Source organism: Saccopteryx bilineata, chromosome 6 (assembly GCF_036850765.1).
Source record: "Saccopteryx bilineata isolate mSacBil1 chromosome 6, mSacBil1_pri_phased_curated, whole genome shotgun sequence".
Classification (NCBI taxonomy): domain Eukaryota; kingdom Metazoa; phylum Chordata; class Mammalia; order Chiroptera; family Emballonuridae; genus Saccopteryx; species Saccopteryx bilineata.
The window spans coordinates 123,173,763-123,187,882 of record NC_089495.1 but is presented as its reverse complement, the minus strand read 5'-3'; the positions used below and the strand labels follow the sequence as shown (position 1 = coordinate 123,187,882).

The 14,120-nt window shown below is 49.1% G+C and overlaps 3 protein-coding genes across 4 annotated transcripts in view; 2 read left to right on the top strand and 1 right to left on the bottom strand.

Moving 5' to 3' along the window:
- Positions 1–125: 125 nt before the first annotated feature.
- Positions 126–3,234, bottom strand: GALR2 (galanin receptor 2). Its single transcript, XM_066237538.1, is given in 4 exon segments — positions 126–467; positions 469–895; positions 2,120–2,234; positions 2,237–3,234. Coding segments are annotated over 4 exon segments (1,116 nt in total). The 5' UTR covers positions 2,469–3,234.
- Positions 3,235–7,544: 4,310 nt separating this feature from the next.
- On the top strand, positions 7,545–10,436 carry LOC136309039 (N-alpha-acetyltransferase 35, NatC auxiliary subunit-like). Its single transcript, XM_066237048.1, is given in 4 exon segments — positions 7,545–8,589; positions 8,991–9,284; positions 9,390–9,540; positions 9,543–10,436. Coding segments are annotated over 4 exon segments (2,175 nt in total). The 5' UTR covers positions 7,545–7,587; the 3' UTR covers positions 10,271–10,436.
- Positions 10,437–12,423: 1,987 nt separating this feature from the next.
- SRP68 (signal recognition particle 68) overlaps positions 12,424–14,120 on the top strand; it is a 45,622-nt gene continuing 43,925 nt past the window's right edge. For both annotated transcript variants that reach the window (XM_066237462.1, XM_066237461.1), the window contains exon 1: positions 12,424–12,603. In XM_066237462.1, the coding sequence (XP_066093559.1) occupies positions 12,441–12,603 (163 nt within the window). In that variant the 5' untranslated portion in view covers positions 12,424–12,440. The remainder of the gene's footprint in view (positions 12,604–14,120) is intronic.

Sequence of the window (14,120 nt, the reverse complement as noted above, 5' to 3'; positions counted from 1 at the left end):
CTCATCTGCACAAGTGAAATGGTTTGCTTATTTTATTAACAGGCGAAACTCCACCCAAGATTCCTCGACCTCTGACTCCAAACTTTTAACACCCTAGCATAAGCTCTAAGTGCGTTTAAGTCACATTAACTGTCAGGATGCTGCTGGATACGTTTTGGTCCCGCCAGGGCCGGCCCGGGACCCACGCCGCTAGGGGGCGCCAGCACAGCGGCGGAGGTCTCGGCCTCGCTCGCAAGCGTCAGGTCAGTGGACTCGCTCCAGTACACTGCCGCTAGGGTGCCCTGCTCTGGGACACACGGGCGGCCTGAGGTTCTGCGCCGCGCGTGGCGCAGCAGGCCAGCGCAAATCTTGCAGAAGCCCTTGCGGAAGTGCTTGGAGACCAGCGCAGAGACGATGGGGTTGACGCAGGAGTTAGCTTAGGCGACCAAGAGCGAGTGGATGCGCAGTGCGTAGGTGGCGCGCGTTAAGTGGAAAGTGGCCGAATCACATGCAGAGGATAAGCGCGTGGTGAGGCATCCAACAGAGGCAGAAGAGCGCTGCCACGATGATGATCATGCGCGTCACCTTGCGCTTGGCGCGCGGGGCACCCGAGCGGATGGCCACAGGGTTGGCCACGCGCCAGAGGTAGTGCAAAGTGCGCTCGTAGGTCAGGCTGAGCACGAGCACAGGAAGCAAGTAACTGAAGACAAAAGTGCAGAGGTCCATGGCACATTGTCGAGGCGAGCTCCACGCTGGGTGGCACACAGTCAGGTTGGCCAACCTCGACTGGCGATAGTAACTCAGGTAAGGTCTAGAGAAGAGCAGCGACAGACCCCAAATAAGCCCGATGGCCACCAACGCGTTTTGAGGTGTGCGCAGCTCACGGGAGTGCAGCGGATAGCGGATAGCCAGATACCTCTGGGTCAGGCCAGGAAGGGAGACATTGGTTTAGCGGGCGGATTCGCGGGTGCAGGCCCGGACCCTTGGATCTCGAATCTCACACCAGCTCTCTAGGAAGGTCCTTAGCGCACGGTCACACCACTCACACACACACACACATGGAGGACGACTCAGTGCATTCCAGACACTCGAAGCCGCGTCTAGATATGGGGCAAGACCCGGCAGCAGGAAAGGAGAGTGTATAGGCCATTCATCTGCTCCTCCCGGGACACGACCACAGTCAGACTCCACCCGGGAGGGCACCCCAAAGGCTGAACTGACTTTTGGGCTCCAGAAGTCTGTTATTATCCACCAGTGACGGTGCCCGGATAGGTGGGACCCAGGCGCCTTGAGGCTCTAGCAGACAGCCTTAGAGACACCTCAGGCACGGCACGGCAAGGAAACTCCTCAGAGAAGCCGAGGCTCTGTGGGTCCCACTAACGATCTTGGCATCGTCACACTCTGCGCTCAGCGGCACAGGTGTGTGGGGATTGTGGCCTCATCTCGCTGTGTTTTCGGAGGAGGTAGGAAACACGTAGGGGCGGAGGGGGCGGGGAGATACCGTAGTCAGACCCGGATTTACTCCCCAGGAATCATCCAGGTGTCCTTCTAAACTCTAGCTTGGCTTGGGGAATGGGCGAGTTCGGGCGCACTCCTCTCCCTGACCTTGACCCAGGCCTGGAGTGGGGTGCTGAAGGGGTGGGACCAAGCTAGGGGCCCTCAGGCGTGCTCTCTTGGACTTTGGCAAAGGCCCCCCGCGAAGGGCTGAAATTTCGTAGTACGGAACAGAGTCGAGTGCGACAAGCAAACACCGGCTTCAAGGCTAGCGAGGGGGTGGCGCCTGAATTGGACACCTTGAGACCGCTGGCTTCCCGCACATGATTACTGGATGGACGACTCTGAGCAAGTCATTCAAGAAAACTCGGTCTCGGCTGTTACATAACTGGGCCCAGTAATCTCTCCCAACCCAGCCTCACGAGTACATTGAGACTCAAGCGAGACCAAGCACAGGAAAACGCTTTCTACCCAGAAACGCTGCGCATTGTCGGTTGCCGGCGCTCCAGGCTGCAGCCCCCCGAGGCCACACCTAACAGGGGACACTGCGGTCCCCCGTTCTTACTCTTCTTTCTCCAACACGCCGACTTGTACAATCCTTATCTGCTCTCTGCGTGACTGACCCTTGGGCTGCCAGGGCGCTTGCTTGTCCGAGGAGACGACGGCCAGCGTGAAGCCGCTGGCATGAACGGTGAGAAAGGTAAGAAAGTGCACGGCTTTGCAGAGCAGCGAACCGAACACCCAGCGGTCCAAGGTGTAGTGGTCTGGAAGGGTACGCAACACAAAATGAAACATAGGTCAGCCACGCCCAGGTTGAGGAGGAACAGGTAGATGGTGCTGACCGCCCGGCCGCCGCGCACCAGTGTGTTGCCCACGGTGCCCACGAGAAAGATGAGCGCGAATAGCACGAGCACGATGACCGCCTCAGGCTGCCAGCTGCCTCCGTCGCCCGCCTCGCTCGCGTACTCGACCCCTGGACCACCCGAGCCATTCATGATGACGCCAAACTCGAGGCTACCCGTGTCCCTGCAGCGATCTGGGTCCTGGTGAACGCGCAGCTCCCGTGGCTTCAGCCGCTGCAGACTTCGCACAACTGCGGGCGCAGTGAGCCAGGCGGAGACTTGAGCTGGGGATAAGGCTGCCCTGGAGTGGTGGGGAGGAGCGAGCTGCTTGTAAGGATAGGATGGTACCCCCAGGCGGATGGTCGCGAAGGAGAGAAGGACTGTGGAGTGGCGCTGGCGCGTCTCAGACGAGGCACAGGCAGCCCAACCCGGGGGCACAGGGCCCTTGGGCGTCGTCGGCACGCTCCAGACCCGGAATGCCTGTTGTGCCCCGCTGAGCGGCGAACTGACGTCCCCGGGAGTAGAAATGGTGGAGGGACCGATCGCAGGGACCCACGTGTGTACCGCGCTGCCAGGAGCGCTCGCCCGGGACCCCCCACGCGCCTTGGCGCTTTCCTGAAGCCTGATGGGCACGCCGGACCTCCCCGTGCCGGTTAGGGGATGTCCTAGAAAGATTTCCGGGCGTGTGCTAAGAGGTGGTAATGAGGAGATGACAAGGGGCTGAGGCAGATTTGGGGGAGGGGCTCAGTTTTCCAGAATTAGTAAGTGGGACAGCCCTGCCATGTGTTCCACTCCTCTTTCTATTTGTAATTTCCAGGAGCATCATGCCTCACAGGAGAGCTCAGAGACCCCAGAGAGCTCTGGTAGGAATGAGGGAACTTGTTCAGCTTCGTCTCATTCCCTGCTCTCCACCATTGAATGTTTCTCCCTCCAATTCAATTCAATAAATAATATTTATTGGACATCTCCTGTGTGTCAGGCTCTGTCCTTGGCATTATGCCTCAATTTTTTCAGCTGTACCATGGGTAATAACACCCTCTCAGAGGACACTAGTAAGAATGGAATGAAATGTGTCTGAGAGTCCTGAGTCCAGTTTGTTGAATCTGAATGAATCAAATTTTCTTCTTACCCTAAACAGATATCCAACGGAAAACTTAAATACAAAGTAACAGCGTTCCACACACCAGCAGTATTTTCCTAGAGGGCCAGGAGGGTGTTTAGGTTACAATAAAACTTAAATATTTGTTTTAAATTTTGACCTATTAGTCATCAAGCCTTTGTGGCATAGAACCAACCCTTACTGTTTCTATAGAATTTAATCCCCACCCCACCCCAGTTCACTGGATGTGAAAATCACTACCTTCTGCCCCTGTAGTTTCATCTCTGCTGCACCTTCCCCTGCCCTGTTCATTGGCTTCCAGTCAACACCATTATATTTCCTCTTCCCCCCAAACCCCCAGGATCTTAGCCTTAGGAGCCCAGCTACTTGGTCATGTGGGTAGGACAACCTTATTCACATCCTGCCCTGCCAGCTTTTTCATTGAATAGAAAGATAACAACAGTTCATATTTTATGAGATACTTGTCATTCTCTTATTTAGTAAGTATTCGTTAAGCACCTACTCCTTTCCAGGCACTGTTCTGGGTCCTTGGGATCTACCAGTGAGCTCTACAAAGGTCAAGGCCTTCCATGAGCTTCCTTTCTAGCAGGGGAGGTGCACAATAAACATAACTAAAGTAAGTTATTCATCTATTACAAGCTGATAAGTACTTGCAGGCAAAATGGGTCAGGGTAAATAGTGATGGTGCAATTTAAAATGGGGTACTATTAAAAAAATTTTTTTTTAAGTAAGGGTTTTTTTTTTTTTTCTTTTTTCATTTTTCTGAAGCTGGAAACAGGGAGAGACAGTCAGACAGACTCCCGCATGCGCCCGACCGGGATCCACCCGGCACGCCCACCAGGGGCGACGCTCTGACCATCCTGGGCGTCGCCATGTTGCGACCAGAGCCACTCTAGCGCCTGAGGCAGAGGCCACAGAGCCATGCCCAGCGCCCAGGCCATCTTTGCTCCAATGGAGCCTTGGCTGCGGGAGGGGAAGAGAGAGACAGAGAGGAAAGCGCGGCGGAGGGGTGGAGAAGCAAATGGGCGCTTCTCCTGTGTGCCCTGGCCGGGAATCGAACCAGGGTCCTCCGCACACTAGGCCGACGCTCTACCGCTGAGCCAACCGGCCAGGGCGGGTTTTTGGTTTTTTATTTTTTATTTTAATTTTTTTTCCAGAGACAGAGAGTCAGAGGGATAGACAGGGACAGACAGACAGGAATGGAGACAGATGAGAAGCATCAATCATTAGTTTTTCATTGCACGTTGTGACTTCTTAGTTGTTCATTGATTGCTTTCTTATATGTGCCTTGACTGTGGGCCTTCAGCAGACTGAGTAACCCCTTGCTGGAGCCAGCGACCCTGGGTCCAAGCTGGTGAGCTTTTGCTCAAGCCAGATGAGCCCGCACTAAAGCTGGCGACCTCGGGGTCTCGAACCTGGGTCCTTCCACATCCCAGTCCAACGCTCTATCCACTGTGCCACAGCCTGGTCAGGCTAAAAAAATTTTTTAAAAAAAGAAACGGCCCCGGCCCTGGCCGGTTGGCTCAGCGGTAGAGCGTCGGCCTAGCGTGCGGAGGACCAGGGTTTGATTCCCGGCCAGGGCACACAGGAGAAGCGCCCATTTGCTTCTCCACCCCTCCGCCGCGCTTTCCCTCTCTGTCTCTCTCTTCCCCTCCCGCAGCCAAGGCTCCATTGGAGCAAAGATGGCCCGGGCGCTGGGGATGGCTCTGTGGCCTCTGCCTCAGGCGCTAGAGTGGCTCTGGTTGCAACATGGCGATGCCCAGGATGGGCAGAGCATCGCCCCCTGGTGGGCAGAGCGTCGCCCCTGGTGGGCGTGCCGGGTGGATCCTGGTCGGGCGCATGCGGGAGTCTGTCTGACTGTCTCTCCCTGTTTCCAGCTTCAGAAAAATGAAAAAAAAAAAAAGAAAAAGAAACGGCCCCTACAAAATGTGATATGTGCAAGACATCCACGAGAAAGCCTAAAAATCAATAAATAAAATATTAAAAAAATAAAAACAATAAAATGGGGTTGTCAGGCCAGATCAGGTAGTGGCACAGTGGGTAGAGCATCAAACTGGAACACAGAGGACTCAGGTTTGAAACCCTGAGGTTACTAGCTTGAGTACAGGGTCACTGGCTTGAGTGTGGGATCATAGACATGACCCCTGGTCACTGGCTTGAGCCCAAAGGTCACTGGCTTGAGCAAGGGGTCACTTGCTCTACTATAGCCCCCCACCCCTGTCAAGGCCCATATGAGAAAGCAATCAATGAATAGCGAAAGTGCCACAACAAAGAATCGATGCTTCTCCCTTCCTATCTGTCTGTCCCTGTCTGTCTGTCTGTCTCTCTGTCACAAATAAATAAATAAATAAATAATAAATAAATAGATAAATAAATAAAATGGGGTGGTCAGGCAGACCTCATTTGGAGAGTGACATTTGAGCAAAGACTTGAAGGAGCTGAGGGAGCTAAATTAGCAGATATCTAGGAGAAGAGCCTTCCAGATAGAGAGACTAGCCATTACCAGCCCTACAGCAGACATGTGCTTAGGTGCCTAAGCAAGGAGGCTGGTATGGCTGTGCTGAATGAACAAGAAGGAGGTTGGAAGAAAAAGAGGTAAGAGGCATAGCATGTAGGGATTTTTTCCCACTGTAAGGACAGTGGCTTCTAGTCTAAGTAAAATGAGGAGCCACTGCAGAGTTTTCGCTAAAGGTCTTACACAATCTGACTTACTTAAAAAAAAAAAAGGAATTAAAATATTTCTCACCTACCATTCAATTTACTCATTTAAAGTCTTTTTTTTTTGGCCAGGTATTATTTAATATTTTTCATGAATATTTTATTTTACTTATTTATTTTAAAGATTTTATTTATTCATTTTAGGGGAGAGAGAGAGAGAGAGAGGAGGAGGAGGAGGAGGAGGAGAGGAGCAGGAAGCATCAACTTCCATATGTGCCTTGACCAGGCAAGCCCAGGGTTTCGAACAGGCAACCTCAGCGTTCCAGGTTGACACTTTATCTACTGCGCCACCACAGGTCAGGCATTTAAAGTCTTTATTTGGTTTTCAGTACATTCACAGAGTTGTACAACCTTCACCACAATCAATTTTAGAGCTTTATCATTCCTCCTCAAAGAAACTCTACCCTTTAGCCATCAGCCTCCAATCTCCACCCCTACTCTAAATTCTAGGCAACCACTACTTTCTGTCTCTAAAGATTTGCCTATCGTGGATATTTCATATAAATGGACTCATACAATATGTAGCATTTTGTGTGGCTTCTTTCAGGTAGCATAATATTTTAAAGACTCATCTATGTTGTAGCATATATTAGTACTTTATTGCTTTTTATGGCCAAGTAATATTCCACTGTATGGACATACATTTTCTGTTTATTAATTCATTTGTCAATGAATATTTGGAAGACTTACTTAATTAAGATTTATTTTTGTGGTAAAATACATAAAACATATAATTTACCATCTTAAAACACTCATAAGTGTGTCGTTTAGTAGTGTTAATTCTATTTACATAGTTGCACAGCCAATCTCCTGAACTTTTAATCTTGCAAAACTGAAACTCTATACCCATCAAACAATAACTCCCCATTTCTCCTGCCTCCAGCCCCTGGCAACCACCATTCTTTCTATGAATTTGACTACACCAGATACTTCATATAAGTGGAATCATACTGTATGTCTTTTGTGACAGGCTTACTTAGCACATTATTTTCAAGCATCACCTATGTTGTAGCATGTGTTGGAATTTCCTTCCCTTTTAAGGATGAATAATATTCCACTGAATGGATATTCAAACCACATTTTGTTTATGCCTCAAGGGCCACTGGGTTGCTCCCATCTGTTGGCTATTGTGAATAATGCTGCTATGAATGTCAGTGCACAAATACCTCAGTCCTGCTTTCAATTCTTCTGGATATATACCCAGAAGTGAAATTGCTGGATTTATGGTAATTCTTCAATTTTCTGAAGAACTATCATACTGTCTTCCACAGTGGCTGCACTATTTTATGTTCATGCCACAAGTCTATCACAGGTCCAGTTTCTCCACATCCTTACCGCTGCATGTTATTTTAAGATAGTAACCATCTCTCTTCCACGGGAAGAAACGACGGCCGCCATCGGCCCAACTGGCGGTGGTGAGGGAAGAGGTGCATAATGGATATGAAAGCCTTTGCCGAAGACGATGATTCAGGATGGGAGCTCAGTATATCAGAAAAGGTGGAAAAAGGCAATACCAACTGGGTGGACATAACTCAGGATTTTGAAAAAGCTTGTCGAGAATTAAAGTTGGGAGAACTGCTTCATGATAAGCTATTTGGTCTTTTTGAAGCCATGTCTGCCATTGAAATGATGGATCCCAAGATGGATGCTGGCATGATTGGAAACCAAGTTAATCGAAAAGTTCTCAATTTTGAACAAGCTATCAAGGATGGCACCATTAAAATTAAAGACCTCACCTTGCCTGAATTGATAGGAATAATGGATATATGTTTTTGCTGTTTGATAACATGGTTAGAAGGCCACTCCTTGGCACAGACAGTATTTACGTGCCTTTACATTCATAATCCAGACTTTATAGAAGATCCTGCCATGAAAGCTTTTGCTCTGGGAATCTTGAAAATCTGTGACATTGCAAGGGAAAAAGTAAATAAAGCTGCTGTTTTTGAAGAGGAAGATTTTCAGTCAATGACTTATGGGTTTAAAATGGCTAACAGTGTGACAGATCTTCGCGTTACAGGCATGCTAAAAGATGTGGAGGATGACATGCAAAGAAGAGTAAAGAGTACTCGAAGTCGACAAGGAGAGGAAAGAGATCCAGAAGTTGAATTAGAACACCAACAGTGTTTAGCAGTATTCAGCAGAGTGAAATTTACTCGAGTGTTACTGACCGTGCTTATAGCCTTTACTAAGAAAGAGACCAGTGCTGTTGCAGAAGCTCAAAAATTGATGGTTCAAGCAGCAGATCTTCTTTCTGCCATTCATAATTCATTGCATCATGGCATCCAGGCCCAGAATGATACTACAAAAGGAGATCATCCAATTATGATGGGGTTTGAGCCCCTTGTTAACCAGAGGCTCCTTCCACCCACCTTCCCTCGATATGCAAAAATCATTAAAAGGGAAGAAATGGCCCTGGCCGGTTGGCTCAGTGGTAGAGTGTTGGCCTGGCGTGTAGAAGTCCCGGGTTTGATTCCCCGCCAGGGCACACAGGAGAAGCGCCCATCTGCTTCTCCACCCCTCCCCCTCTCCTTCCTCTCTGTCTCTCTCTTCCCCTCCCGCAGCCGAGGTTCCATTGGAGCAAAGATGGCCCGGGCGCTGGGGATGGCTCCTTGGCCTCTGCCCCAGGCGCTAGAGTGGCTCTGGTCACAACAGAGCAACGCCCCGGAGGGGCAGAGCATCGCCCCCTGGTGGGCAGAGCTTCGCCCCTGGTGGGCGTGCCGGGTGGATCCCGGTCGGGCGCATGTGGGAGTCTGTCTGAATGTCTCTCCCCGTTTCTAGTTTCAGAAAAATACAAAAAAAAAAAAAAAAAAGGAAGAAATGGTCAACTATTTTGCAAGATTAATAGAATAAAAACTGTCTGTGAAGTAGTCAATTTAACAAATTTACATTGTATCCTGGATTTTTTCTGTGAGTTTAGTGAACAATCACCATGTGTTCTTTCAAGATCTCTATTACAAATCACTTTTCTGGTGGATAACAAAAAGGTCTTTGAAACTCATCTCATGCAAGACATGGTGAAAGATGCACTTCGGTCATTTGTCAGTCCTCCGGTGCTTTCCCCAAAGTGCTGTGTATATAACAATCACCAGGCTAAGGACTGTATCGACTCCTTTGTCACTCACTGTGTTCAGGTAGGGGCAGGTACAGAGGTACCTTTTGATGCCCTCTTACTACAACCCTCAGGAACCACAGGCCTGGCTGGATTAAACTATGACCTCCATCTCGGAAAACAACAGATGCCATTCTGTAGTCTAATTCAGATCCATGGGCATAATCGGGCTTGACAGAGAGACAAACTTGGTCATATTCTTGAGGAATTTGCTACCTTGCAGGATGAGGCAGAGAAGGTTGATGCAGCTCTTCACACTATGCTGTTGAAACAGGATAGTGTTTGGCCTGTTTAGGTACCTGGGTCCTTTACCACAACCTCAGAATTATGATACAGTATCTTCTGAATGGCTTTGAGCTGGAGCTCTACAGCATGCATGAGTACTACTACATATATTGGTACCTCTCTGAATTCCTGTATGCGTGGTTGATGTCAACACTGAGTCCTGCCGACGGCTCTCAGATGGCAGAGGAAAGGATAATGGAAGAGCAACAGAAGGGCCGGAGCAGTAAAAAAACAAAGAAAAAGAAGAAAGTTCGCCCTTTGAGCCGAGAAATCACAATGAGCCAGGCCTATCAGAATATGTGTGCTGGAATGTTTAAGACCATGGTAGCGTTTGACATGGATGGCAAAGTCCTGAAACCCAAGTTTGAGCTTGACAGTGAACAAGTTCGGTATGAGCACCGATTTGCTCCATTCAACAGCGTAATGACACCACCCCCAGTGCACTACCTGCAGTTCAAGGAGATGTCAGACCTCAATAAATACAGCCCTCCTCCTCAGTCTCCAGAGCTCTATGTGGCAGCCAGTAAGCACTTCCAGCAGGCAAAAATGATACTGGAAAATATCCCAAACCCAGACCATGAGGTCAATGGAATTTTAAAGGTTGCCAATCCCAACTTTGTGGTTATGAAGTTATTGGCAGGAGGACACAAAAAGAAATCTAAGGTTCCTCCCAAATTTGATTTCTCTGCTCACAAATATTTTCCTGTTGTGAAACTTGTCTGAGACGGAAGGAGACCAAAAAGGGGTAAAATCTACTTTCCGGTTCTCCTCTTAGAGGATCCATCCATCACTTACCACATAACATGAAGTAAAATGGATTCTTGCATAACCACCCATTACAAGGAATTTTTTCAGTTTGACAGCCTTATATGATGTGAATGAAAACTGCTGTTTTTTTTTAAATTTTTTAAATTCATTTTTAGAGAGGAGAGAGAGAGGGAGAAAGAGAGACAGAGAGACGGAGAGAGAGGAGGGGGGAGGAGCAGGAAGCATCAACTCCCATATGTGCCTTGACCAGGCAAGCCCAGGGTTTCGAACCAGCGACCTCAGCATTTCCAGGTCGACGCTTTATCCACTGCGCCACCACAGGTCAGGCGAAAACTGCTGTTTTAAAGTGGTTCGTTATGTCCATGGATGAAGCTGGTCTTGGTGAATGCATTGACAAACGTTATATGGTTTTATTACAGATTTCATCATGTCATTTTTCTTTTTTTTTTTTTTTACAGAGGCAGAGATAGACAGGGACAGACAGACAGGAGCGGAGAGAGATGAGAGACATCAATCATCAGTTTCTCGTTGCGCGTTGCAACTTCTTAGTTGTTCATTGATTGCTTTCTCACATGTGCCTTGACCATGGACCTTCAGCAGACTGAGTAACCCCCTGCTGGAGCCAGCGACCTTGGGTCCAAGCTGGTGAGCTCTTTGCTCAAGCCAGATGAGCCCGCACTCAAGCTGGCGACCTGCGGGTCTCGAACTGGGTCCTTCCGCATCCCAATCCGACGCTCTATCTACTGCGCCACCACCTGGTCAGGCCATAAGTCATTTTTTATGAATGGAGTAAAAATAGTGTTTGTAAAGGTTAATAAATTTCTTGACAAAAATGTACTACCAGAGATGAAAAAAAAAAAAGGATAGTAACCATCTGGCCCTGGCCGGTTGGCTCCGTGGTAGAGCGTCCATCGGGCTTGTGGAAGTTCTGGGTTTGATTCCCAGCCAGAGCACACAGGAGAAGCGCCCATCTGCTTCTTCACCCTTTCCCCTCTCTTTCCTCTCCATCTCCCTCTTTCCCTCCCGCAGCCAAGGCTCCATTGGAGCAAAGCTGGCCCAGGCGCTGAGGGCAGCTCCATGGCTTCTGCCTCAGGCGCTAGAATGGCCAAGGGCCGCAAGGGAGCAACACCCCAGATGGGCAGAGCATCGCCCCCTGGTGGGCATGCCGGGTGGATCCCTGTCGAGAGCCTGCGGGAGTCTGTCTGACTGCCTCCCCGTTTCTAACTTGGGGGCGGGAGGATAGTAACCATCCTAATGGGCGTGAGGCAATAGTTCATTGTGGTTTTGATTTGCATTTTTCTTCTGATTAGTGGTATTGAATAGAGACTTACTTTAAAATGCATCAGTTGGTTTAATCTTCGTATTAACCGTCTTAATTGATCATCCCCATTTCACAAATGGGGGAAAAGGTATAGACGGAGAGGAAGTTATTTGCCCAACATCTCCTAACCAATAATAGTGGAGCCAGGATTGGAGCGCAAGGACTCAGACTCCAGAGCCCGTAGTGCCATATTGCAGAGCCAAGATCCATAGTCTCCTTCTCCTCAACTCTCTCTCCTCAGACTGCTCGCCCCAAAATCCAGAGAAGGGCACATATCCCCAGCAGTCATCAAGTTCTTCCATCGGTACTTGCTAACTCCATCAGCGCTTACTCTGGTCCTCGCTTTCGCAGGCTGTTCCCTCAAAGGAGAGCTGTTTCCTTCCTCTAGAGGGGCACTCCATCACTCGAGTCCCCGTGGAGGTAGATACTTCGAAATTCAAAGTCCTTAGCCACCCGCTCCCTGCCTCTGTGCGCGGGATCCTTCGTGCAAGGATGCAGAAGGTGGGGTTCCATCTCCGGGTCCTCAGCCCTTGGTGTACGGGAGGTGGGGTTGCCCCGAAGAAGACCTCAACAGCTATGATCCCCTCTGCGCCTGAGAATCCTCAGCCCAGTCCCCCACGATTCAGGATGGGGAATCCGAGTCCACGCGCAGCGGAGCTCCAGCGAGTGGCTGCTGCCTGCGGGAAGGGCAGCGGGCGGCGGAGTCCGTCGCTATCCCATCAGCCCGTCCTGGCAGGTTCCTCTGTCTCCCGCCGCGGTCGTCACGCCTCCTCTATCCCGTCCTGCTCTGCGGCGCTGGGCAAGATGGCTGCTGAGAAACAGGTTCCTGGCGGCGGCGGCGGCGGCGGCAGCGGCGGCGGGAGTGGCGGCAGCGGACGCGGTGCCGGAGAAGAAAATAAAGAAAACGAACGACCTTCAGCCGGATCGAAGGCAAACAAAGAATTCGGGGATAGCCTGAGTTTGGAGAGTATCCTACACTAATCAGGCCTAACTTGGAATGACTACGTGTCGATCTGGCGGGCCGGAGGCGGGAGTGGCATCGGTCCCCGCAGGTCCTGGCCAAGAGAGGCCACGGGTTGAAGTTTCCTTCGCCCCTACTTTTTGACAGAGTTCCAGGGTCTGTGTTTTGAGCGGTCTTTCCTCGCACTTTTTTCGTTCTCCAGCTGCAGAATGTCCTTTTCTTTCAGGCGGCACCGGGGCATTGGGCACGTTTCTGCACTTCGCCGGCAGTTGCCCAAGTGGTGGGCTGGTGGAGGCGGTGACACTCTACCCAACCCACCGAGCTCCGGCTTTGGCACCTTCAGCCACAGAACTGGGGGGAAATTTTTCAATCTTGACATTTTGGCTTAATACTTTTGTCGGAGAATGAGTAGTAAAAATTACGGTTTGATGTTCTGGAAGTGAAGGCAAAGAGTGATCTGAGAAAAAGCTTGATGCCCATTTTGAATGTCAAAATGGTAGCTTTTTAGCATCATTTGAATCGCTTTCTTAGTAGATCTGCAGGCATTTTGTTTTGAGAGTTCAGATGAGCCGGAGGAACTGATTTCTAGTTTACATCAGGGTGTAATCATAGCTGAATGCTGATGACACTAGTTTGTGCTTTTTGAAATGAAGTAACAAAAGAAGAAAATGTAGCTGAATTTCTGAAATGACACACTTAGCTTGACATCTTAATGTAGTTAAGTTTTCCGGGGTTGAGTTTTACTTTTTGAACTGATGGTATAGTTCTAAGTGGATGTTAGGATGCCTTTATTTTACTACGGACTTTATATCTCCTTGTCCCCTTTTAATTATTGAAATAGTCCTTTGGGGATTCAGTATTTTAAAATACACTTGTAAGATTCTTAAAAAGGAGAATTTGGTCAGGGCTTTTTCTTTTAAAAGAAAAACTTCAATATTTTTTATGCAAACTGTGGCCTAGTTTGGTTGGCATGTGCTAACCATAGGCTCATGCAGCATCACAGCTGTTAAGAAAATTTAGATTTGGCAGCTGTAGGAGGTTATGCAAATAGAGAAGTAATACACGTCATTTATAGCCTGAATCTGCTTGAACAAATAAATTACTGTGTCTACGTGTAGATCAATGGGCACCACCCCAATTACAGTCTACATTTAAAATCCAACAACTTAATTTAAGCTGTTGGGTTTCAATAACCTTTAATGGCTAATGCCCTCCTTTTTTCTTTTTTTAATACATTTTAGAGAAGGAGGTGGGGGAGGAGCAGGAAACGTCAACTCCCATATGTACCTTGACCAGGCAAGCCTGGGGTTTCGAACCAGCGACCTCAGCGTTCCAGATTGATGCTTTACCAACTGCACCACTATGGGTCAGGCTTCCCTCCTTCTTTAGTTTGAAAGTGGGAATACAATGTGTCCATAAAGTCATGGTGCACTTTTGACCGGTCACAGGAAAGCAACAAAAGATGATAGAAATGTGAAATATGCACCAAATAAAAGGAAAACCCTCCCCGTTTCTGTAGGATG